Consider the following 25,556-nt stretch of genomic DNA (forward strand, 5'->3'; position numbering starts at 1 on the left):
AGGAGAAATACCAATAACCTCAGATATGCAGATGACACCACCCTTATGGCAGAAAGTGAAGAAGAACTAAGGAGCCTCTTGATACAAGTGAAAGAGGAGAGTGAAAAAGTTGGCTTAAAGCTCAACATTCAGAAAACTAAGATCACGGCATCCAGTCCCATCACTTCATGGCAAATAGATAGGGAAACAGTGGAAACAGTGGCTGACTTTATTTTTCTGGGCTCCAAAATCACTGCAGATGGTGATTGCAGCCATGAAATTAAAAGACGCTTACTTCTTGGAAGGAAAGTTATAACCAACCTAGACAGCATATTCAAAAGCAGAGACATTACTTTGCCTACAAAGGTCCGTCTAGTCAAGGCTATGGTTTTTCCAGTGGTCATGTATGGATCTGAGAGTTGGACTATAAAGAAAGCTGAGCTCTGAAGAATTGATGCTTTTGAACTGTGGTGTTGGAGAAGACTCTTGAGAGTCCCTTGGACTGCAAGGAGATCCAGCCAGTCCATCCTAAAGGAGATCAGTCCTGGGTGTTCATAGGAAGGACTGATGCTGAAGCTGAAACTCCAGTACTTTGGCCACCTGATGCGAAGAGCTGACTCATTTGAAAAGACCCTGATGCTGGGAAAGATTGAGGGCAGGAGAAGGGGATGACGGAGGATGAGATGGTTGGATGGCATCACCGACTCAACAGACGTGAGTCTGAGTGAACTCCGGGAGTTGGTGATGGACAGGGAGGCCTGGCGTGCTGCGGTTCATGGGGTTGCAAAGAGTCGGACACGACTGAGCGACTGAACTGAACTGATATTATACTGAGAGCGGACCAGCATCATTTCTTATTGTGTTATCACCAATAATGCATAATCTCAATCTAAGAAGAGCTTCGGAAAACCTCACATTGAGAGGCATTCTACAAAATACCTGACCAGTACTCTTCAAAAATGTCAGTCATAAAAGAGAAGGGAAGTCTGGAGAATGACCACAAACAGGAAGAGACTAAGGAGATACAGCAAGCAACTTCAGCATGAAACTACAAATAAAGTCCTGAAGCGGAAAAAGGACACTGGTGGAAAAATAGGTGACATTTTAATAAGTCTTGCTAATTGTACTTAATGGCATTTTTACCAATGTTAATTTCCTAGTTTTGAGAATTGTACTATGGTTACATAAGACGTTAACATTGAGGAAAGCTGGGTGAAGGGTATTCAGGAACTCCATGTACTATTTTTTTTGCAATTTTTCTGCATGTCTAAAATTATTTCAAAATAAAGATTCAAAAATATATGTTCAAATCAAGCAGAGTCTGTGGCAAAGTATAGATCATTTATTGTCTCATTTTTAAATATACCATCTGACCCTTTTAAAGTTGAGTAATTTGTTTCAGTAGGCCACTAATTTTGTAAAACTCTTTATATGTATCTAGAATTCATACCTAGCACTTCTTTATGAAACATATACAGTCAGCCCTCTGTATCTCCAAGCAATACAGCTGTGGATTCAACCAACTGTGGATAGGAAATATTGGGGGAAAAAAAATTTCAGAAAGTTTCAAAAAGCAAAACTTGATTTGCCATGCTGGAAACTATTTGCATAGCAGTTACATTGTATTTAAAACTATTTACATAGCATTTATACTGTATTAGGTGTTGACGTGGAACAAACAGACTGCCAAGTATTACTCCAGCAAACTCTGGGTTTATTTGGAATCAGTAGAGAACTATAAGTCGGGATCTGTACCCATGGTGAGCCATGTTCAAGTTCTTTCATAGCAAGGGGAGAAGAACTCTTACAGAGGGGAAGATTATGTTGGGAGGGCTGTAGTAAGCAGAAAGTGCTAGTCGTTCAGCCGTGTCTGACTCCGTACGACCCCATGGACTCTAGCCCACCAGGCTCCTCTGTTCATGGGATTTCCCAAGCAAGAATACTGGAATGGGTAGCCATTCTCTTCTCCAGGGAATCTTTCTGACCCAGGGATCAAACCCCAATAGTAAGCAGAGTTCATGGCTTTTCATTGGCTCAGTTCTTGCCAGGAAATAGTTTATCTTCTTTGGGCTCTGCTATTGTCACAGGGCATGAAAGCGCCCCCTGCTGGTCTCCTGGACTCTACTTAATTCAGGTTTCTGTTTATTTTTTACATAGGTGTTCTAAGTAATCCAGAGATGATTTAAAGCACACAGAAGTACATGAATAAGTTGTATGCTAATACCACACTATTTTGTATAAGGGATTAGAGCATCTACAGATTTAGGTAAATACTTGGGATCCTGGACCAATCCCCCTGTGAATACCAATGGATGACTGTATCACTTCTTGCATAGTTGGACTTGGATGAAATTAAAAAATAATGTTATGGGAAACACACATCTTATCCATCCCTCACTGGCTGGAGCAAAGCATGGCCCTTTGCCCTGATGTCCTCTTAAGAGAGCCCGCTCTACACTTAGTTCCTTTTCAATGTGCTTTCGGAAATCTGAACTGTTACTGCAGGAGGACACATTAACTCCATTCGTCTCATAGAGGACACAGCATTGAGCAGTCTTTGCCAATCTTTCCCAAAATGTTAATCCCAACTCTTAATATCTCCTCCTACTATGCTTTTCTTTGCCTATTCCTAAAGCCAAAACTCTGGCCAAACTCTTGTTGTTTCACGTTTGAGTAGTTATGACTTCTTGCCTGACAGTCCAAAATGCTGCCATCAAACATGTCTAGCTCTTTTTTTTTTTTTAAAGAATTGCTTTGACTACTTTATTTTCCCTCTCATATCTTAGTTATCCATGTCATATCCAAATGCCTGCTATTGATTTCTGGGGCCTTTTTAGTCTATCCTAGGGGCAACCCACTCCAGTGTTCTTGCCTGGAGAATCCCAGGGACAGCAGAGCCTGGTGGGCTGCCGTCTATGGGGTCGCACAGAGTCAGACACGACTGAAGTAACTTAGCAGCAGCAGCAGGGCTTCCAGGTGGCTCAGTAGTAAAGAATCTGCCTGCTAAGCAGGAGATGCAGGTTCAATCCCTAGATAGAGACTATCCCCTGGAGAAGGAAATGGCAACCCAATCCAGTATTCTTGCTTGGGCAATCCCATGGACAGAGGAGCCTGGAGGACTACAGTCAACAAGGTTGCTGAGAGTCGGACATGACTTAGGGACTAAACAACAACATTTATCAAGCTCCCGCAATCTCTTCCTGACGTTCTTTTCACTTGTTAAATCCATTCATTTGTACATTCATTCCATTAACTTTCACTGAATTTCATCAATGCCCAAGGCCATGGGGTGGCTGTTGGAGACATAAAACATCGGTATTTGTCTTTTCTCATCAGACCTCATTTAAAAATGTTCCAAGGAATTCTTTTTACCTGAAACATTGTAAGCCCCAAATTTATATTGCCTTTGATCCTACTTCATTGAAAAATATTTCTGTCTAACTAGCCTGGGGAGGATGCGCAGTAGTCAATAAAAAATTGGCCAGTTAATTTTACAAAAAGTGGAACTAAAGAAAGTGATAGAAGAGCAAAATAAAACACATGCCATTAAAAGTAGAAGCACCGATATATTACTGTTTAGGATTTGAGCTACCAAAAGGCAAGTAACTTTCTGAATAATTCTTCTGAATAAAAGTTACGACTATCAAAGTGGAAGCTATGCTTGCAAACTGCCAGAGATCTACATTAGTACTTACACACTACTCCAAAAAGGGTAATTTAGAATAGACATCCCAAATTCATACCCCAATTTCTCAGGATCACAAAGAGTATGTAAGAATAGCCCCTGAATAAGAGATCAAAATGCTCCCTTATGTACTAAGTCAGTTGGGTAGCACAGAGCAAATGGTGTGGGCAGTTCTGGTATTTGTAACAAGACTCAGCTGGGCTCAGTGTTACACTGTCACATCTCTGATGGAGCCCTTTGTCATTTATGCTGCAGAATGCTGAATAAAGTGATGTTACAATTCCTACCTGGTGATTTTCCTTGAAAGTTTGTATTAATAACTCTTTCAGCTTCTTCTTTCTTTCTTTTGCCATTTTTTCTTCATCCAGAAGAATATGAACACTTTGAAACGTGCCTTTCTCTGGAATTTTTGGAGCATTTTCTTGCTTCTTCTTCTCTCTATTAATAACAATTAAAAACTATATGTATGAACAATAGACTTGATTAGAATCTATCGCAGTGGAATGAACACTGAATTTTCCATCAGAAGGTAGAGAATTTTAGATCTGGGCCTAAAATTACAGAGTGAGTTTTCTGAGTTAGTTTATTCTTTTATAAAATACAGTTAAATGAAATAACATTGTTATAATGTATTCTGCAAAGTAGAAAACCTTATAGAAATTTTAGTCAAGTGTATTCATTGAGTTTAACATTGAATAATACTGATCAAAATTTGAGAGATAACAACCATTAGATATGTTCTGATACAGACATGAGTTCTCTCTCTTCTCACAAGAGGAGATAAAACAGGACCCTCAGGTAAGAAAGGAGTGAGATTTTTATCATAAGGCTTTTACAAGATTTCTAGGAAGAAAAATAATAAAAGAATCAGGTGTTACTGAATAAGGAGAGAATGGAATTATATTAATTTAAAAATAATTGAAAAGAGAAAAAATAGAACATAATAACAAAGAGGAAAAGGACTTCAGGGAAGTTAACAAGAATCTCTTAGTAACTTTTTTGCTCAAATTTCTGGTTTTCTCTTGCTCACCCACCTATCTTTTCTTTCTCATTCAGGTCATCCCTTTACCCTCACCAATCCAAGCCAGCTCTTAACCACTGCCTTCTTATTGGAGTGTATTAAACTGTACAGGTATGTGTACATGTATAAGGTATACATTTTATCAGTGATGTAGTAGAGATAGCATCTGCCAGGAATCAGGATTCATGGGCTCTGCCACAACCAGCTGTGAAAACTCTGGAGAGTCGCCTAATCTCTCTGAATTTCACTTTACAATTGTGGAAACTCAAATTGAGAGAGGGATGCCAGAATAATCTAAAGATATTTATTCATTAATTATCATATATCCTATGGGAGCACACAAAGTTACATCTTATTACTAGGGATATGAACCATCACTTGGTTAAGGTAGCTTTTCCAGTGTAAAGTTGCTATTTTTCCCCTTGTAATTAATAAACCTCTTAGAGAAGACACTTTTGAAACTATTCAATGGAGCAGATGTAGGCCACTTTACAAATAAATTAAAAAGCCCTACCAACAATAACATTTCACTGACTTTCCGAACTTACTAACGCCATAACAGTGTTATATTAGATAGTTACCGGCAGGTCACAGTGGGCGTTAAAAGAAATACAGTTCTAATATTAATACCATGGCTCTAATTTTTAAAAATAACATCAAAATATGTATCTGTTATGAAAGCAGTATCTGCTCGGTGTGAAAACCTGGAGAGGTATAAAGGATATCCATATTTCTACCCAGGCAACATTTCCAGAGTGTAGTGGTCAGCACGTTCGCCTTACATATTTCTACCCAGAAAAAAACACTGATAACACGTCAGTGCTGTTTCATTGTACAACTAGTATTTATTAATTTCTCCAATATTTATCACTATCTATAATGTTATTTTCACTATCTTTGTGTATAAATATTTGGATTTCTGATTATTTATTTAGGATAGTTTTCCTAGGACTGGAATTTCCAGGTCAAGTGATAATAACATTTTTCATGGCTCTTATAGTTTATCACCAAATTGCTTTCTGGAACATTTAAATCAGTTTGTTCACCTAGAAGGACTGCATGTTCCCTGTCTCACTGTATCTGTGGATAAGCTTTTAACTTTTAAGAGAAATGTCTGGTGAGGAATGTCTGTGGAGTGCCCACTGTGAGCAGAGCTTCTGGCTACCATCAAATGTTGTTTTCACAATTTATTTTAGGTCAGCCCAGATTTGTCAGGGCTTGAGAGCAATCTGAAGAGCAAGGCTGACCTTAGCAAGAACTCACTAAAACACTGGTGATTGCTTTCTAAAAGGAAGGGCATCTGGAGGAGGCCTGAGCCTGGCACTTGAAAGAATGAAACGCACGTCCACTGCTGAGCTGATTTAAATTGGGTGGGATGAGAGCAATCAGGAACACAGGGGGAAAAGCTGCATAGGCGGATGGGGGTGGAAAAGATTATCTAATAGGTGTTCCTGGCTTTGAGTATTCAGGCACTTCGGGCACGTTGTCCTTAGGCTTCTGTAGTTTATGCATCAGTGCTGTTTCTCAGAATAAATACATTAGTAATTTCACTTATGAAGCTCATTCTCTGCCTAAAGACCCACAACAGTACTACATCCTGTGAGGACTATTTTGATTTCCCTCTTTTGTCAGATATTTTTTTTCTTTATCAGTGGCAGTAAGGCCATGGTGACTCTGTGTATGATTATCTGAAGATGGGACACTGAGGCAATTCACAACAGAATGAGGCAAATTTAGAAAATGTGCATAAGGAAACATTTTCAACCTTAAAAACATTCAGGTACACAAACAGATGCAAACTAACCAACAAGATACCCATTAGAAGTGTAAAAATATTGAAAGTGATGACCTCCCCCAATGCTGAGTGCAGCCCACTGCCAGCAATCATGTAAATAAGTACAACCCATTGGGAAATGAATTAGGCAATGTTTCAAGAGTCATAAAAGTCTATACCATTTAACTCAGTAATTACACACCTAAGAACATAATTCAAAAGAATGAAAACACTCTATGCTTAAGGATGCTCACTGAACTACGTACTGGTGAAAAATCTGAAATTAGCTGAAATGCTTACCAGTATGAGGAGTGGAGGTCATTACATAAACTATGGTATAGGAACTCAATGGAGTAAAATACAGACCTTTGGACTCCAGGCAATGTGGTAATTACAACAAGCAGAAAGACAAATTAAATGTATTTTATGGTTGCAATTAAGTACCTAAAGGAACCAAGACCAGGAGGAAACATGGAAAAATGAAAATAGCTAACTTGTTAAGATGATGGAAGAGTGGGCGATTTCTCTTTTGTGTCTTGTTATTGCATTGTTGGTACATTTTAAAAAACTTTATAGAGTACTTCCAAAATGACTGCTTAAACAAAAAAACTTCACGCTGCTTATCACAGCTGGCTTACATTTTCCATGCTTCTTCCACTGTGCGTCGCCTCTCAATTATCTCCCTCCGCAGCTTTACCATCTCCCTTTGAATCTCCTCCTCCTCTTTCTTGGCCTCTAGAGCCTTCCTTTTCTTCTCTTCTTGCACCAGATACTGAGCCTCTAAGAACGCCGATTTTTTCAGGGTCTTTTCAATTCTCTGGCGCTCCAGTTCTTTCTCACGTCTTAAGCGATTTTCTTTTACCTTCAAGAGAATACATCAAGGTTGAGATGCAGCCTTTCAAGTAGAAAGGGATATGCAAAACCTAAGAACACATTTTGAAGTTCAGAATACAACTATATTGAAACATGCCGGCCCAGAACCCCACTGTTTATCAGAAAAAGAGGGGAAGTTCATTTGTTTACTGGGTAATGGCCAATACAAAGTTTTAAATGAAGTCAGGAAAGACAACCCCGGACAATTTGGGAATTATCTGCACCATGAAAAAGTTGAAATCGAATGGGTTGTATGCTAAGTTCTGGATTCTTGTTTAGTAATGATTTCCTATCCATAAGATCTCCCAAGGTGTACATTACTGTTATTTATTTAGGCTCTGTCTGTACGCTAATTATAATTTAAGAAAGGATAAGGGTATTTTTGATAGGTTACTTTGTAAAGGCTAGAACAGTCAGTATATTTACTGACTTCAGAAACATCATGACCTTTTATTCAATTCTACCTTTATTTAAATTTATCAGTGATTCTGGATCATATTTGGAAATCAAAATCATGAACCTCACAGACATTTCTGAATAAGCATAATCATTTTTATTTCAAATTCATTAATTCTTTAGAGGCTTAACTAGCTATGAATTAGAGAGTGGTCCTTTCCTTCCTGTTTCACTTAACTTTACCCTTATCTTATTCTCCAGCTGTGATAAGACTTCTAGCTAATGGCTCTTAATGAGCCATTTCCCCATCTTTCTTCATAAATCCCAACCAGGCTCATATTTCTACCCCAGTTTTTCTAACATCCTTAGTGCTGCTTCAGCATAACTTATGGTTTAAAGTAATCAGAAATTCAGTATTACAAAAAGACAGCACACACACATACAGACATTAATTCTAGTCTGGTCTTGGTTCTGGACATATGGGAAAGACTTGGTCATTCTGACTTCCTGAAGCTCCTCTACAAAGTGTTGTTGAGATGAATCTTTTTCCTATAACCTACTATTCCCTTTGGAGAAAAGAAAGTTCCCATATGCCTTTCTAATTCAAAACAGATGAACTAGATTTAATTCAGCTCTGTCCTCCCTTTCAAATTATAATCACAAAATGAGTAAATTTTTCCACTGTCTAGAAAAGAATTATTATAACATTCACCAGAATATTCGTGATATTAATATCTTGACACTGCAATTCAAAAACCAAATTCAAGCAAAACCCAATCTACATATTTATAATGGGAAGTACCACATCCAAACTAATAAAGCTTAGCTCACCACTCTCTTGGTCAAAATCAATTATTCCTCTTTTTGGTTTTCTTAAATTGTTTCCTATCCTCAGTTTATGAGCATTATTTTTCTTCTGAAGTTCTTATATTTTATTTTTATTCTTTCTAACCAAACCACAGATGGCACCCTTTTTCACAATAAAGCCTAAGTCTTTATTTAAGCTTATTAAATGTGTTACACCAAGATTGCTTCCTGTTATCCATTTTAATTTTGCTTTTCCCTCCCACCTGCTTATGTCTCATCTCCATGGTAAGACGAGGGTCCTTCTGCCGCTTCTTGTCTTGGTTTTCATTCATTCCAAGATCTTCCAATATCCCAGAATCCACCACGTCTTTATGGAGCAGATGGTCTATGAATTTTTGAACAGTGGTACTTTCATCTTCTTCCTCCAAATAACCACATAAATCTGGGGGAAACAGAACAACAACAAAAAAGGGAAAATCAAAAGCATTTTTTAAAATTTAATTTTAGTATAATTTCCATATTTATATAAATAATCCTGGTACAATAAAAATACAAAGCTGTGAGTTCAATAAATAGTAACCGATAATGCCAATTGGATGAGTACAACTCTCAGCAACTACCTTCAACTAAGAGGAAAAAACCTCCGCTCATGAGGAACTGCCTTCACCCAAGTCACTAACTTCCTCGCTGCCAAATTTAAAAGATACTACTTTTACATTTGTATTACAAGGATTTAAACGTCCTTGACGACTCCAGTGCTCTTTGTAAAACAGGCTTTACTGTGGTATAACTAACATACAATAAACTTATAAATATTTAAAGTCTACAGTAAGTTTTGACATACATAGATACAGTAAATATCATTACAATCAAGATAATGAATTTGTCTGTCAGCTGCAAAAGGGTCCTCATGCTGATGTGCAATCTCTTCCTCTAAGTTCTTCCCATGCTCTTCACCATATCCCAAAGATAATCCCAGCCCTGCTTTCTGCCAAAAGATTAGTTTATGTTATCCAGAATTTGGTATCAATTAAATTATATACTATGTATTCTTTTTGGCCATGCTTTTTTAAACTCAGTATAATTATTCTGAGGTTCATTCATGTTGTTGTATCAACAGTGTATCCCTTTTTACTGCTGAGTAGTATTCCACTGTATGGACATACCACAATTAATTCATTTTTCTCATTTGGAATAGACATTTGGATTGTTTTCAGATTTGGGCTACTACAAATAAAGTTGTTATTAACATTTGTGTACAAGTCTTTGTACGAATATATGGTTTCTTTTCTCTTGGGAAAATGCCTAGGAGTTGAATGGTTGGATCATATGATAAGTACATGCTTAACTTTTTAAGAAATTGTCAAACTGTTTTCCAAAGTGGTTATACAATTTCTCACTCTCACCAGCAGTGCAGGAGTGCTCCAGTTTCTCCACATCCCTACCAAGACTTGGTATGATCAGATTTTTAATTAAGCCATTTTAATAGTTTCATAGTGGTTACTGATTGTAATTTTAATTTGCTTTTTCCTAATGCCTAGTGATACTGAATATTTTTCTTGCTGATGGTCTGTTTAATTCTATGCATTATTAAAAATGGGGTACTAAAGTCGCCAAGTGTTATTTCTGAATGATCTATTTCTCCCTTTAATTTTGTCAGTTTGTGCTTCACTTACTTTGGGGCTCTTTTTTTAGGTATATATATGTTCATCCTTGTTATGTTTTCTTGATGGATTGACCCTTTTATTACCATAGAATGCCCTTCCTTGTCCTGAGTAACAATTTTTTATCTTGAGCTTATTTTTTCTGAGATTAGTAAGCTGCTGTCACTCCTTTGTGGTTATTGTTTGCACAGTACATCTTTTTCCATCCTTTTACTTTCAACCTGTTTGTGTCTTTGACCCTAGATTGTGTCTCTTGAAACAGCATATAGTAAGGTCATAATTATAAGTTCATTCTATCAGTCTACATCTTTTGATTGGAATGTTTAATCCATTTATATATAATGCAATTTCTGATAAGGTAGGATTTATGTTCATCATTTTGGTATTTGTTTTCTGTATGTGTCATGTGTATAAATGCCTTTTGTCAGGTTGAATAATTTACCTTTTATTACTAGATTGCTGAGTTTTAATCAGGAATTGATTTTGTCAAGTATTTTTTCTTTACCTATTGAGATAATCATATGTTAGTTAATAATTTTGATAAACATTCTTTTTTAATGGCTAGGTAATATTTTTGTTCAATGCTTTGATCCCCCCAAAAAGTAACACTATAAGCATAAAATGAGTGAGGCCTAGTACAATACTAGAAGGTAATAACACATCTGAGTAGAGATATAATTAGATCTATTAGCACCATATGAAAGAAAGTAGCAGTTTCATTATGTTTCAGATACACTTCAGAATAAATACTAAGTACTGAAATGCTTCACTCTAATAACAACATCACTAAACTAGAAAAATATCTAAAGGTGGCAATCAGTATATCTGAAACAATGTGATATAAAGAACTTCTGAAAGTACTGGTGCTATTTAACCTAGGAACACTGACCTATATGGAGGTTCAGATATGATTACAACTCCCACAAAAAAAGAGAAGACTATTCTTGAGAGAGAGAGAAAATGATATCAATATTTTCTGCTGCACTAAAGGGTAAAAGATGAGGACAAAATCCTAATTTTTCCTAAAAAAGAAAGAATTTATGAAGATTAGAGCCTCACAACAGCTGAATGGGCTCTTCCCAGAGTGCAGGCCCTCTATCCTGGAAGTGTTTAGGCAGAGATTATATTATCCCATATAAGGGACACTTTGGAAGAACCTCTGTCTGAGGGGGTGAAGAGAGTAAATCAGATTAAGTGATCTTGAGGAGTCCCTTAACTTTAAGAGCTCATGCCTCTGTGACTATAGAGTCCTAAACAAGGGAAATGCTGCAAGATGAGTTCACCAGGGGTGCCTGAGTCATGCAAGGGGAGCTGCCACCACCATCACTATGCCTACCCTTATGCTTAGAGAAAAAATCTTAGACTCGGAGTACAACTGATGAATCCTCACAAGTTAGCTATGTACTTTGTCTGACACTGGCTCTGTATACAAGTAATAACCTCCCTTATAAAGATATTTGAAACATTTTGTAAATACAAAATGGTATGTCAGTGTTTAAATATGGTAAAACATTGAAACAGCCATCAGAGTAAACGGTCATCCAATGGAAAGAGACATTCTTAATCAGCATTAATTGCTGTTATAATCACGGTGGTTTAGTCACTAAGTAGTGTCTGAATCTTGCAATGCCATGGACTGTAGCCCGCCAGGCTCCTCTGTCCATGAGATTCTCCAGGCAAGAATACTGGAGTAGGCTGCCATTTCCTTCTCCAGGGGATCTTCTCAACCCAGAAATTGAACCCAGGTCTCCTGCATTGCAGGCAGATTCTTTACCAACTGAGCTACAAGGGAAGCCCAATCATAAGAAGAATTACAAATAATATAATATTTTAATTTTTAAAAATCACCACGAATTTACTGACCTATAGATAAGTAATTTAAAGTGAATCAAGAAAACTTAAAGCCAATTACAAAACTAAGCAAAAGACAGAAAAGTCAAATAACATATTATTTATTATTCAGAACAATTAAAAAGATTTCTTGGAACCATCATTGATGTTAAAGCTTAGAACAATCAAGTAAGTTCTTACCATCAAACCTGTCATATTTCAAATGTCCACTGGCTTCTGGCACAGGACGGATACTGGACACAGTGTCTTCAGCATCATTGTCCCCATCACTTGCTAGTTCTTGCTTAAGTTTGGTGTCTAACCAGTCATTGACCAATTCCTGAGCTATCAATAAGACAAAGACATCTTTTTAATATTTCAGTTACTTCAGAGACTTTCTTCATTTGCTATCTTCATTCATTCAATAAATGTTTCTTGAGGCACTATCATGTGTCAAATACTGCTCTAGATACTGGGAGTATAGCCGTGAACAAAACAGGGAAAATGAAACCCATCACCTTGAAGCTTACATTCTAACTGGGGAAGAGAGACAAAGAACCAGTAAGTCAGAAAGACAGAGCAGGAGAAGGAGAAATGGTGTACAAGAAATGGAAGGCGGGTGTTGATAGTTTTAAATTAATTGGGTGGTCAAAGGAGACCTCACTGGGAAGACATTTGAGCAAAGAAGGGAAGGAGGTGAAGGAGTGAGCCAGATGGCTATATAAGGGAATGCCGGGAGCCGGTGAGGCACTCCACTCGTGACAAAGGTCATGAGGAAGGAGGCTCGACATACGCAAAGGCGGGATCGAGCCTTAGGAGTCCCCCCGGATATTCTCGAGCATCTGCCCCCAAAAAACCAGAGTCTGCCTACTTTATTGCTTTGTGCTCTCACCTCTGACTTTACTGGGGGCTGTCCCCTACCACCATCTCACTCTCTCTGTCAAAGAGTTAACTTACAGCTCTAATTAATAAAGTTCCTGGGCAATTAGGAGTGTTTAAATCCAAACCCTTCAGATGGCTCTCTAACTCACCTGACAAGTTTACCCTGACTCCTACAGCTATACATACGATTGTTTACAGTCTCCCAGCCTTGAGAGGCACGGGAAGCTTAAGATATTCAAATAGCTTAGAGCCTCTCAGAGAGTTAGAAACTGTCAGAATAAAACTAGTAAAAGATTTCATTGATGAGCCAATGCTTGCTGCCAAGTTTTCACATCCCCTGAATTGTATCCTTGAATATGTATTAATTAATAGTTGGTATGTAGAAAAAATAAGTAGTGGCCTTGGTGTTAGTAACTTTAGACCCTTAAGGTAATAAATTCTTTCCTTTCTTGTAAACCCATTACATGTCCACCCTATAGAAATGCAATTTTATCTTCGGAAGATGGCACCAAACCTTAAAATAATTACTCTTAGAGAAAATAAGTCTTTGTTGATAAGTCCTTGTCAAGAGTCATAAAATGTTAATAGGCCTTCTGGCCAGAAGATGATGTAAATCACCTAAACCATTTGTATACGATAAATTTGCAGGAAAGAAACTCTGGTTTTTGATAAGGATCAAAAACTGCTGACTTTGCATCCCCTATTATCCTCTATGTGTAACTTAGGGTATAAAAACCCCTGTTGAAAATAAAGCTACGGGCCTTGCTCACCAACGCTTGGTCTCCCCATGTCATTCTTCCCTTTAACTTCTGGCTGAGTCTCCATCTGGAGTGTGGATATCCTCTGCGACCATTTATTTGCCTGGGCTTCTAAGACCCACTCGAGAAGGTGTCTAAGGTGGGGCATCTTCCGCTATTCGAGAGGGCGCCTGCAGCCTCCGTGGTCAGAGCTAACCTGGTGTCACGGGTTATATTGATTTTCCGCGTAAACCAAGCTACTCAGCCTCTTTTCTCCACTGAATTTTCCTACTGAGCTATCCTCATTCTATTACTCTTTATATCTCTAATTAGCATATAAATAGTCACCTAGGCCGTCTCTCCTTCGAATACCCTGGATCAGCCGGGGCTGGACCCCGGCAAGGGAACATGATTCCATGCAGAGAAAAAAACAAGTGCAAAGTCCCTAAGGCTGGAGAGTGTTTAGTGTACTGGAGAAACAGAAGGTGGAATGGCTGGAGGAATTAGTGAAGTGAGGGTTGTTGGAGATGAGGTGGAAGAAGTATTGCAGGGATCAGGGTTGGAGCAGTGGTTCTAGATCAGAGATGAACTTGCCTCCCTGTGGATATCTGGCAGTGACTGGAGCCATTTTTGCCTCCAACAACTTATATGCAGAGTACATCATGAGAAACGCTGGGCTGGATGAAGCACAAGCTGGAATCAAGATGGCCGGGAGAAATATCAATAACCTCAGATATGCAGATGATACCACCTTTGTGGCAGAAAGCAAAGAAGAACTAAAGAGCCTCTTGATGAAAGTGAAGGAAGAGAGTGAAAAAGTTGGCTTAAAACTCAAAAGTCAGAAGACTAAGATCGTGGCATCTGGTCCCATCACTTCATGGCAAATAGATGGGAAACAGTGGAAACAGTGCCAGACTTTATTTTCTTGGGCTCCAAAATCACTGCAGATGGTGACAGCAGTCATGAAATTAAAAGACGCCTACTCCTTGGAAGAAAAGCTATGACCAACCTAGACAGCATATTAAAAAGCAGAGACAATACTTTGCCAACAAAGGTCTGTCTAGTCAAGGCTATGGTTTTTCCAGTGGTCATGTATGGATGTGAAAGTTGGACTATAAAGAAAGCTGAGTGCTGAAGAATTGATGCTTTTGAACTGTGGTGTTGGAGAAGACTCCTGAGAGTCCCTTGGAATGCAAGAAGATCCAACCAGTCCATCCTAAAGGAAATCAGTCCTGAATATTCATTGGAAGGGCTGATGCTGAAGCTGAAACTCCAATACTTGGGCCACCTGATGTGAAGAACTGACTCATTTGAAAAGACCCTGATGCTGAGAAAGACTGAAGGTGGGAGCAGAAGGGGACGATAGATGTTGAGATGGTTAGATGGAATCACCGACTCAATGAGCATGAGTTTGAGTAAACAATGGGAGTTGGTGATGGACAGGGAGGCCTGGTGTGCTGCAGTCCATGGGGTCGCAAAGAGTCGGACACGACTGAGTGACTGAACTGAAATGACAACTGGGAGAGGCCAGGAATGCCAGTGAATACCCTACAGTGCACAGTATAGCCCCCGACACAAAAATTATCTGGCCCAAAATATCCACAGTGCTGAGGTTGAAAACCCTTTTTTTCTATGTCTTGACATCATCCGATGTACTTGGGCTTTTACTCTGTATGTAATGGGAAGCCACAGAAGGGTTTTAAGCAAAGAGGTAACATATTTTAAGAGCATCACTCTGACTACTAGGTTACAACAAACTGTAGGGGGACAAGCGCAGAAGCAGGAGACACCAGTTGGGATACAAATATCCAGGAGAGAGGTGATGGTGCCTAGACCTGAAGTGGTAGTATTAATCATGCTCAGATTCTAGAAAATAATGTTTTGAGGTGAAGCTGACATGATTTGCTGATGGACTGGATATGGGATGTGAGAGAAAGAAACCTATACATTTTTTGACCTAAGCAACTACAGGATGGAGATGTCATTTACCGAGGCAGGGAACAAAAAGGGAGCAGTAGATCTGGATGGAAGATGAGGAATTCAGCTTTAGATGAGTTAGGTTTGAGATGCTTATGAGATATTCAAATAAGGATTCAAGGAGGTGTTGGTTATATTATCTGGGTTTCAAGGGACAGAACCATGCTGAAGAAATAAACGTAGGTGTTCTCAGCATACAGATACTATGTAGAGACAGAAGAGGATGAGATCGCCAAAGAAGGAAGGTGGATAGAGAACTGTTGCAAGGACTAAGCCCCAAGGAACTCTGGCTTCTAGGGGTTGAAGAGCTAAGGCAGAACTAGGCAAGCCAACTAGGAAGGAGAGACCCACATTGAGGGAGGAGAAAAACTGGGGTGAGATATTCTGGAAGCCAACTTCCATTTGCATTTCTTTCTTAGTGACATCCAGAAAATCTTCTTAAATGTAGAGGCATAAGAGAAAATTTAGCATTAACTTCATTATCATCATTACTATACAGCTCTTACAGACACGGTATGGGGATTTTCAAAGAAGAAAAACGTCTATTTTAGCATTCTTCATCATGGTTATTATTATTATTGCACACCTCTAAGGGAATGGAGTGCTTCCAAATATTAAATGATGCTAAAAGACATTTAACATAGATAGGAAGGCATGAAATGTAAAGTAGAAAAAAATGAATCAAAGTGGTAGAAACTAAGTGTATAAAGTATACTAGCAACAGACACTACTGGCTTTCAGAGGAAAGTAGAGAAATGGAACAGATATTTGAGTAACCCCATTTATAATAGTTCAGAATATTTATATATAATTTATGTGTAAAATAATTTGCATCTACTAAATACCATTTATTAGTGAGGAGAGATTTAGAATGAAGTACTCCAAAAAGACAATGAAAGAGGAGACCCTTGGAGGGTTCAACTGTAGGACATTTCACGTTGGATCAGAGGCGTGAAGCCCACCCTAAAGTAGAGTTTCTCAAAGTGTGTTCCCCAGATTACTAGTTCTTACTGAATATTAACAGACAGTTGATCTTTGAAAACAATGTTTTATTCATCCACTAATAGTCTCTAAAGTTTCTCAGGATATTAATATGTATTTCAAGATAAAAAAATCCAGGTCTAAGAAGCTTGGGAAATGGGGTAAGTAAACATTTTTTTTTTAAATGCAGGACTTCTTGGAAATCTTGAGTGACTAAAGTATACTGTGTATTTCTATTGGTGGAGTGGGAGAATGGGTAGAGTAAGACATAGCTTTGCCAATTTCTGAATAAATCTCCTTTCGCCATCTCCAGTACCACCAACTACCCAAGACCAAGTGCCGTCAGAGCACACGCAGACCACTGTAACAGTCTCTCACTAGTCTCCTTTTTCCCGCCCCGTAATTCAGTCTTCATATATTAGGAAAAGGTACTACTGTACCTCTGCTTAAATCCCTTCAAAGATGTTAAAACAATAATAAAAAAACTCTTCAATGATATCTGCTCATACTCAGAAGAAACTCTAAATTCTTTCCCCAGGCCTAGAAGACCCTTCTGCAAGCTTTCTCCATTGGGAAGCTCCAGCAACACTGGTCTTCCTTCAGTCCCTCAAGCACACCCAAGCCTGTACTTTAACTCTTAATGTGACCTTTCCCAATGCCTGGGATGCTCTTCCACCATCACAGCTTGCATGGCTCTTTCTTGTTATTTAGGTCCAAACTCGGATGACTTATCACTGTCTGACCTTTTGTTTTTCATTTTCTTTATTCCCACTCTAGAATGCATACTCCATGAAAGCAAGAACGTCATCCCTTGTTCATAACTTGCTCTTCCAAAGCCTAAAACAATACCTGGCACAGAGTAACAATTTAATGTATATGTTGAATAAATGAAGAAATAATCTGAAAAACTGGAGACATACATAATTCAAAATGAAAACTGGCTTCCAGGATACGGCACTCTGACTTTCCTCCTACCTCAAGGGCCTCTCCTTTCCAGTCTTCTTTGCTGGTCCCTCTAGATCTCTTCATCCCAACAGTGGAGTTCCCTAGGGCATCAGTAACTACCATACTGATTCCAGAAGAGTAAATGCTTTCTCCTTTCCTAAGGAACAAAGCTGATTTATAAACAAGCTGCCCTTGGTGCCACAAGATCAGTATCTTACACTTACTAGATAACTGTGTTATGTCAAAACTGCCTCTGGACGTGGTTCTATTTCAAGAGACAGAACAGGCCTTAAATATAACCTTACTTGAAATACTGGAAGTAATTCCAGAGTAAATTAGCTCTAGGAAAGCAGAAGAAAACAAAAACTAAGAACAAGAGAAAGAAACACTTTTGTTCTGTATTCTGAAATTCATTATGAGTTATGCTTTAGTAAGTTGTACTCCCAATGTATTTTCTCTTACCTTCTGCGTAGACTTCTTCATGATCTTCTATTTGCTCAGGTGTTTCCAAATCTACAAGTTGGCCCCAAAGCCTTCTGGATAAATTTGAATTTCCAGCAGAAAATACTTGAGAAACTGCAAATTCTGAAGCTTTCTCCACTCTCTTTAAAAGAAAAAAAAAAAAATCCAAGATGACAACTTTCTTCAGGGTTAGAAGATTTCTCTCCTATTCAAGATTCTGATTTTCTATCAACTACCAAGATACTTTCTTTTTTCCATTTTAAAAGATACTTTGAAGTTTAAACATCAACCCCAAATAATTTCACTCATTAAACATGAAATTAATTGCAGCATTTTACCAAGTTTTAACAGGTGCTCATAATGTTTATATTTGAACAAAAGGGTGTTTAAGCTTTAGATGACTTTTGTTTAGAGCATTAGTCATGGGATCCTGACACCTGGATATTTAAAAAATATACAATAGCTTATTATTAATAGTTTCCATGCCACTGGTACTTGCATATGAATGTGAACCAGAGGCAGGTAGCTGTACTTCAGATTCCTATCCCTGAAGGAAACTTCCCATTACATATCAGGCAAACTAATAAAACTGGGATAAAGGGTCACTGAACTGTAGTAATTCAGAATGTTAACAGTGAAATCTAGTAAAAACACGGCCAAATTCACAGGAATGGGGAAGGGGTTGGCAGAGGTGGGCAAACTCTTGACATTTTGGTTTTACCTACATGCTCAAAACTTGTCATGGGCTTGATCTTTTAAATTTTTAAGGATTTCATATGCTAAGTCTGAATTTGAAGCAGAGGAATAAAGTTGAAACATCAAGGTAACTTGAAAAAGAGGTCAAAATAGAACATATGGGACAAAATATGAAATCAGAATAAAAATGGTCTAACGGGAGAGAGAGTCAAGAACGTATCCTTGACCTTCATGAGGTTACTCTGGAGAGATGTGTTCTCTTTCAGAGCCTCCATCATGCCCAAGTCAATGCTGTTGTTACATATCCTTTACTTAAGGGTCACGATATGCTTGGTACCTAGTCCTTCCTTTTAAGGTCCTTAAATTCTAAGGAAGAGAGATGAATTTCACATATACTCTATTTGTTTGTATGTGTAAACATACACAGACACATATATTTGTCAATAATGTACAAATAAATAGATCAACTCTCATTTTTTAAAATTAATATCCACAAACTAAATATAAAGAACAAAAACAGGGTTGTAGATGTAGTTCAGGCTGTGGGTGAAAGAAATAACTTTCCATGACACATCATCTCACCTGAGTTGGAATCTGTGCAGATTCTTAGAAGAAAGAGAGCTTGGAGACAGGAGAAGGAAGACTGAATTTGGTACTAAAGAAGGGCAGAGTCTGGTACTGACAAGTCAGGGAGTAAAGAGAAATGTGTGCTTGGCTCTAACAAAGAAAATGTTTGGGCTATCACTTAAAATGAAGATTTGGGGGGGAAAATGCTAGATGATAGTAAGGATTAGAAATAATCTCTGTAATTCCTTGTTTTAAAACATTATATTCTTACCATTTTTTTTTTTCAATTAAAATACATAAGAGACTGGATAGGTCTCAAGTATCTCTTTAGCAACTTATTCTTTAAACAAGTTGATTAAAGGCTAACTCTGTTCCCAGGACTGTGGACATTAAGGGGGAAACAAAACTAAAAGCTTCTGTTCCCAAAGAGTTCACTTTAGTTTGGGTTACATGTGCCATGTGTGCAATAAACAACTTAAGAACAGTCTTAAAGCAATACAAGGTGATTAAAACAACTGAACGTCTTCAAAAGTTTCTTACTCATTGACTATGCTATGAGGATGTAATTTGTAAAGGAACTGTCTCAGTGAGTCCTGTGATCATATAAATGTTTAACATGTGTTCCTTATGTCCCACGGCACACACTGATTACATTACCCACTACAGACCCTGTGTAGCCTGTTGCCACTGATGCACAGATGGCAGCTCTATAATGCACTCCTTCATTTCCTCAAGGCTGGCAGGTACATACACGAGTTTCTTGACCAATTCCCATGTGCAAACCGTATGTCCATACATAGTAGTTTTCTGAGTAAAGTATTTTTTGAAAGTGCCCAATTCTTTCTTAATCACTGTTGCTGTTGTTGTTATTGTTCAGTTGCTAAGTCATGTCCAATTCTTTGCAACCCCATGGACTGCAGCATGCCCAGCTTCCCTATCCTTCACCATCTCCTGGAGCTTGCTCAAATTCATGTCCACTTAATCACTCTGCATACAAGTAAATGCTTGACACTGTATCTGTGTGTATGAATGCCAACATAACTCCATGGAAAGGAGTACAGAAGATAGGATTATGAGGGTAAGGGGAGTGAGGGGTAGTTGTTCACTGAGAGGGGTGTCTCAAGCTGAGACTTAAGGGAAAGATGTGGACTGGCCTCCTAGAGAGATGGTATTCCAAGCTGGGGATCATCATTAAAAAAAAGCAAAAGGAAGACTTACCTGATAGAGGGGAAGGAGACTGGCCTGTTAGGAGTCATGCAGTATAAGAGTAAAAGGGCTGTTACAGGGAGATTGATATTCCAGTGAGATTGATAGAGGCCTCTCTAGAATTTACTGCCTCTTCCCTGGTGACTCAGATGGTAAAGAATATGCCTGCAATGCAGGAGACCTGGTTTCTATCCCAGGATTGGGAAGATTCCCTGGAAAAACAAATGGCAATCCACTCTAGTATTCTTGCCTGATAAATTCCATGGACAGAGGAGCCTGGTGGGCTATAGTCCGTAGGGTCGCAAAGACTCAGACACAACTGAGCAACTAACACTTACTTATATGACAGCATGCAGAATTACTGAAGGTTCCAAGAGTAGAGAACTGACACAGTGGAAATGTTTAGAAAGCTAAAAGTAGCCAAATACACTGGAGTAAGAAGATCAGTCATTCTATCAAATCAGGATGAAGATGAATTTTAAGTTGAGATGGACTGTTGCATTTGAGTGACCAGCACCAAGATTCATATTTCTACCAAGCATCTGCCTGATTCTAAGTGACTTTAATGTCCCTGAGAATGACTTACCAACATTTCGGTCTCAAAGTTTGCTTGATCTCTTGTATGCCAACAGCTTTCTCCTCAATTGCATTTTAGCAACTCAATGATATGGTCATCCTCAACCATGTCACAAGATTTTCCATTGTTCAAATCAAATGCTGATAACCTCTGCTCCCCCCATCAACCTCCTATTCATCTCCTTTTTTGACTCCTCCTAATCCATACAGTGATGTTGCACCTAACCAAGCCCTCTAGTCACCGTACACCCCCTCCTTCTCCCAACCTATGAATCCTTTACAGGGTCCCTTCTCTTTCTTACTCTGTGTGGATATTCAACTACTATCTTACATAAGCCTCAAATGTCTCATTCCTTGCCTCTCCAATGAAAACCTTCAAGCCTGAATCAATCTGATTTACCAATTCTTGGTATCACAAAAAATAATGGTTCCCTGCTTTGGCCAAGTTCCAATTCTACTGAGTGATATTCGTTTTCTGTCCCGAGGGAAGTCCTTTCACCATCTTCACCACATTCCACGTCCTTCCCATATATGTCCCCCTCTTCCATTTTGAACGAGTGGATTTCGAAGTCTTAGTCTAGAGTTGTAACTGTTTGAGGTATACTCAGAGTTTGGATAATATTAGGGAACAGACAAGAGACAGAGAAGTGAACAGAAAGGTATTAAAAGGAACCAGACGAAATTGTCACAAAAAGATAATGGAGGAGAGAATGTCTAGCATAAGAAATTGATAACTGTATCAAATAACCTTAAAAAGTTAAAAGGACAAAGAAGAGACCACTGTACTTACTCAGGAAGTCATTTATGACAACTTTCTGTGAGTGGTAAGAATTAGAAACTGAAGGAAAATAATTGTGGACACAAGAGGACAATAAGAACACAAAAGCAAGGAGTCTAGGCTGTATTAGACTATACTAGTCCAGTCCAAAGACCAAAAGAAAATGACCGTGGGATGAAATGAAGACTGATTTTTTTCAAGACAGGGATGATTTGAGGGTATAATGGAGAAAGAGCTACTGCAGAAGTTTTACAGGAATGATAAAATCTAACCAAGTGAAGCTAGCTGATAATTGCATGAGAGAGGAAAATGGTACAAGCAGCAGAATTTTGCCTTTCTATTTTACTTAAATCTTCCCCTCTGGAGGAGACAGTAACTAAACACACAATCAAGCCCAGGAAGGGTTTGGTACTGCAACTTTCATCACTGGCACATAAGCTGAGCTTGATGTAGTCTCAGGAGTGGGCTTCCCCGAGGTTAGCCTCCACCATGGTGGGCCCATCTTATTGTCTCCTAAGTCAGGCCTTCTGCAGGAGCTAGGAAGCTTCCCTGGCCCCATCTGTACGAGCACCCCACCCCAGGGACTTCAACCACATCCTTAATTCTCCCAACAATTTCAAGTAAGTTGTTTAGCCCCCACTGAACTATAAACTGGGCTTCCCAGGTGATACAGTGGTAAAGAATCTGCCTGCAATGCAGGAGACACAGGAAACTTGGGTTTGATCCCTGGGTCAGGAAGATCCCCTGGAGTAGGAAATGGCAAGCCATTTCAGTATTCTTGCCTGGAAAATTCCATGGAAAGAGGAGCCTAGAAGCCTATAGTCCATGGGGCTGCAAAGAGCTGGACACGACTGAAGTGACTGAGCATGCACACAGCACAGACTATAAACTCTGAAAAGGCAGAAACTGTACCTGCCCCATGCACTGTTATACCTCCAGCGCCCAACACAGTGGGCTAGTACTTAGTAGGAACTTAATAAATACTGGCTAAATATTTATAATTATTAAAAAATTAATAAATATAATTAACCATGAAAAAATGGTTAGCAATGATTATATCGGGCCTAGGTTCCATTCTAGCCTGAAGCTCATGCTGCTAAGTCACTTCAGTCGTGTCCGACTCTGTGTGACCCCATAGACGGCAGCCCACCGGGCTCCCCCGTCCCTGGGATTCTCCAGGCAAGAACACTGGAGTGGGTTGCCATTTCCTTCTCCAATGCGTGAAAGTGAAAAGTGAAAGTGAAGTCGCTCAGTCTTGTCCGACTCTTAGTGACCCCATGGACTGCAGCCTACCAGGCTCCTCCATCCATGGGATTTTCCAGGCAAGAGTACTGGAGTGGGGTGCCATTGCCTTCTCCAAGCCTGAAGCTCATAATGGCTGTCAATTTAGATAAGTAACAGCTCTTCAAAATACTAACAGGCAGAAGGATATTTCCCAGGAAAATACTGCATGATTTTGAAACATGTGGTGCACAAATGAGTTGTGTATGGCAAGTTGCCAAAATGACACTTGGAGGCACCTGAAGCAGTTTAACAGTACTTTCAGCTTAAATGGTACTTGGTACCGAAACATACATCTTGGGCCTAGAAGAGACCTCAGAGGTTATCTAACCCAATCGGCTCCCCCACCCCCGACTAAACGCACAATATATTCTTCAACAGTCCTAACATTGAGTGACAATTTAGAATCCACTTGAATACCTCCAGTGAGAGAAAATCCACCTCTTTACAAGAATGCCCACTCCATTTTTGGATTGCTCCAATCATTAGATTCTCATTTGTGATTCATGCACAGTTTTTACCTACTGAATTGGTCTCACAGGTCAATGTAGCTACAGCAGTACGTTCTTCCCAATTATCTGGGGAAGTCCACAATGTCCTCTCCTAAAGCTTCTCTTCCCCTGTCCTTTAAACCTCTTCATATGATCCTCATGGCATTTGAAAGAGATGTTATCTTGTCATTCGTGCTTTTATGAGAAGCAACAAAATCATGAAAATGTACTAGAGTATAAAACTAAGAAAAAAAAAAAAAAAAAAAAAATATATATATATATATATATATATATATATATATATATGTAGTCCCATGGGAATGAAAACAGCAAACTATATGCAAAATAGAGACCTATTAGTACTCCTATTCTACATGATTCTGTGTTGACTCTTAATTTTCTATCTTAATTATGAAATATCCTTACCTTAATCCAATGTTCCACATTGTCAGGGTCAAACACAGGCTGTAGATAATATATACAGAATATTAGTGCACAGCAATATATCTATCAACTTTGCCATTTTAGTCTGTCTTTCTAATTAAAGTGTGTGGGAAACTGTTCTTTAGTCTGTCCCCAAAGCATTTCAGTAGGAAGTTCAGCAACAAAAAAACACAGAATACCAGCAGGAGGAAAAACATGAAGCCTTTTCTGGAACACCTTCTGACTGTTTCCACCTCTTACAGAGGTCCAGCTTCAGATTCCGATTTAATTGGTCAGGGGTAGGGCCCATGTGTACTTTTTTAAAGCTCCCCAGGGTTAAGAGCCAAGATAGAGGAATGTTGCATATAAGATTCCTTATAAAAGCCCAAATAAGCACTGATTAGTCAAGATTATTCAAGTGCCGTGAAAGTAAATCTGCTTGGAGAAAGGTGTGTGCCTTTCCTTAGGTCTCTCTTTTCAGGAGTAACCTGTATTTACCTAAAGCAGGGATACTGTTTGGTCCAATAAGAACTGGGGGGTGGAGTGAGGGATAACCAATTATCTACTGTTTTAAAGAGCAGAAAATGAAGCAGAAATCACATAAATTTCTACCCAGATCAGTCAGATATTAATCTGAAATTAGAAATCAGATCTGCAGAACTTCTTTCTTCACTCTTTGTAACTCTCAGAAGTTTGCAGAATTCCAATAGTCACTTAACAAAGAGAGGTATTTGCTTTGCTAATAATTCAGGTGGGTTTTTAAATAAATAAGGGAATATCCAAACTAGCATACTGACACATGGAGGAGGGAAAGGTATAATACTATCTTCACTTACATAACACTACCCCTTCAAAGCACCTTACAAATAACTAATTAATGCAGCTGTACTGCTGAATAATTTTGTTGCTGCAACAAAGAAACAGCTGATCCTATTCAAACACAATTGAGCCCCAAGTAGCTTAACTTGTGTTTTTACCTTTCTATCCTGTAGGCAGTAGCAATGAGTATTAGCAGCAAAAATCTTTCCTTTTGGGGTCCCAAAATTGTCCCCAGTTTTTACCTTTCATCATCAAATTTATAGTCATAACCTATTTTGGATCCAATCTTTTATAGAACCCACACAGTAGAAGCAGGCTCTGTTTCCAACTCTCTCTAATGCTCCAGTCTGCACCCTCCTGCATCTCGGGCAAGATATTCATTAAGTAGAGTATGTCCAGTGCATTATTTAGCTCGTATATTTAGAATAACCTGCAAGCACAAATTGCCTATTGGCCTCAGAAAGGCCACATGTCTACACAATAGTTTTTAAGGAGGTGTAAATTAAGGGTGAAAACAGTTGTGAAGCTGCTCGGGAGCTGAAAGCTAAGATTTCCATTTGGCACTCCCACTTATTTACATGTAAAACATTTATTTCTGTGACGTTAAAAGCAGTCTGTGAAAAGCACACACCGTGTCATTGGGACTTTGCACTTGTCATTTACACGTTTCAAGTTTACAGTGGGGTTCAGTTTTCCATCTCTTTGG

At 38.7% G+C, this 25,556-nt stretch overlaps 1 protein-coding gene across 3 annotated transcripts in view; it reads right to left on the reverse strand.

Annotated features, from left to right (window-relative positions):
* The window catches only part of CCDC191 (coiled-coil domain containing 191), a 98,842-nt gene that overhangs the window by 72,470 nt on the left and 816 nt on the right, over positions 1–25,556 (reverse strand). For all 3 annotated transcript variants that reach the window (XR_003507990.1, XM_027524058.1, XM_027524143.1), the window contains exons 2-7: positions 24,035–24,073; positions 18,014–18,155; positions 12,231–12,374; positions 8,799–8,977; positions 7,098–7,321; positions 3,952–4,102 (exon numbers count right to left, since the gene is read on the reverse strand). Coding sequence is in view for 2 of the 3 variants with exons in the window: in XM_027524058.1 (XP_027379859.1) it covers positions 3,952–4,102; positions 7,098–7,321; positions 8,799–8,977; positions 12,231–12,374; positions 18,014–18,155; positions 24,035–24,073 (879 nt within the window). In the remaining variant the exon portion in view is untranslated. The remainder of the gene's footprint in view (positions 1–3,951; positions 4,103–7,097; positions 7,322–8,798; positions 8,978–12,230; positions 12,375–18,013; positions 18,156–24,034; positions 24,074–25,556) is intronic.

The sequence above is a fragment of the Bos indicus x Bos taurus genome, chromosome 1, assembly GCF_003369695.1.
Source record: "Bos indicus x Bos taurus breed Angus x Brahman F1 hybrid chromosome 1, Bos_hybrid_MaternalHap_v2.0, whole genome shotgun sequence".
NCBI classification, from domain to species: Eukaryota; Metazoa; Chordata; class Mammalia; order Artiodactyla; family Bovidae; genus Bos; species Bos indicus x Bos taurus.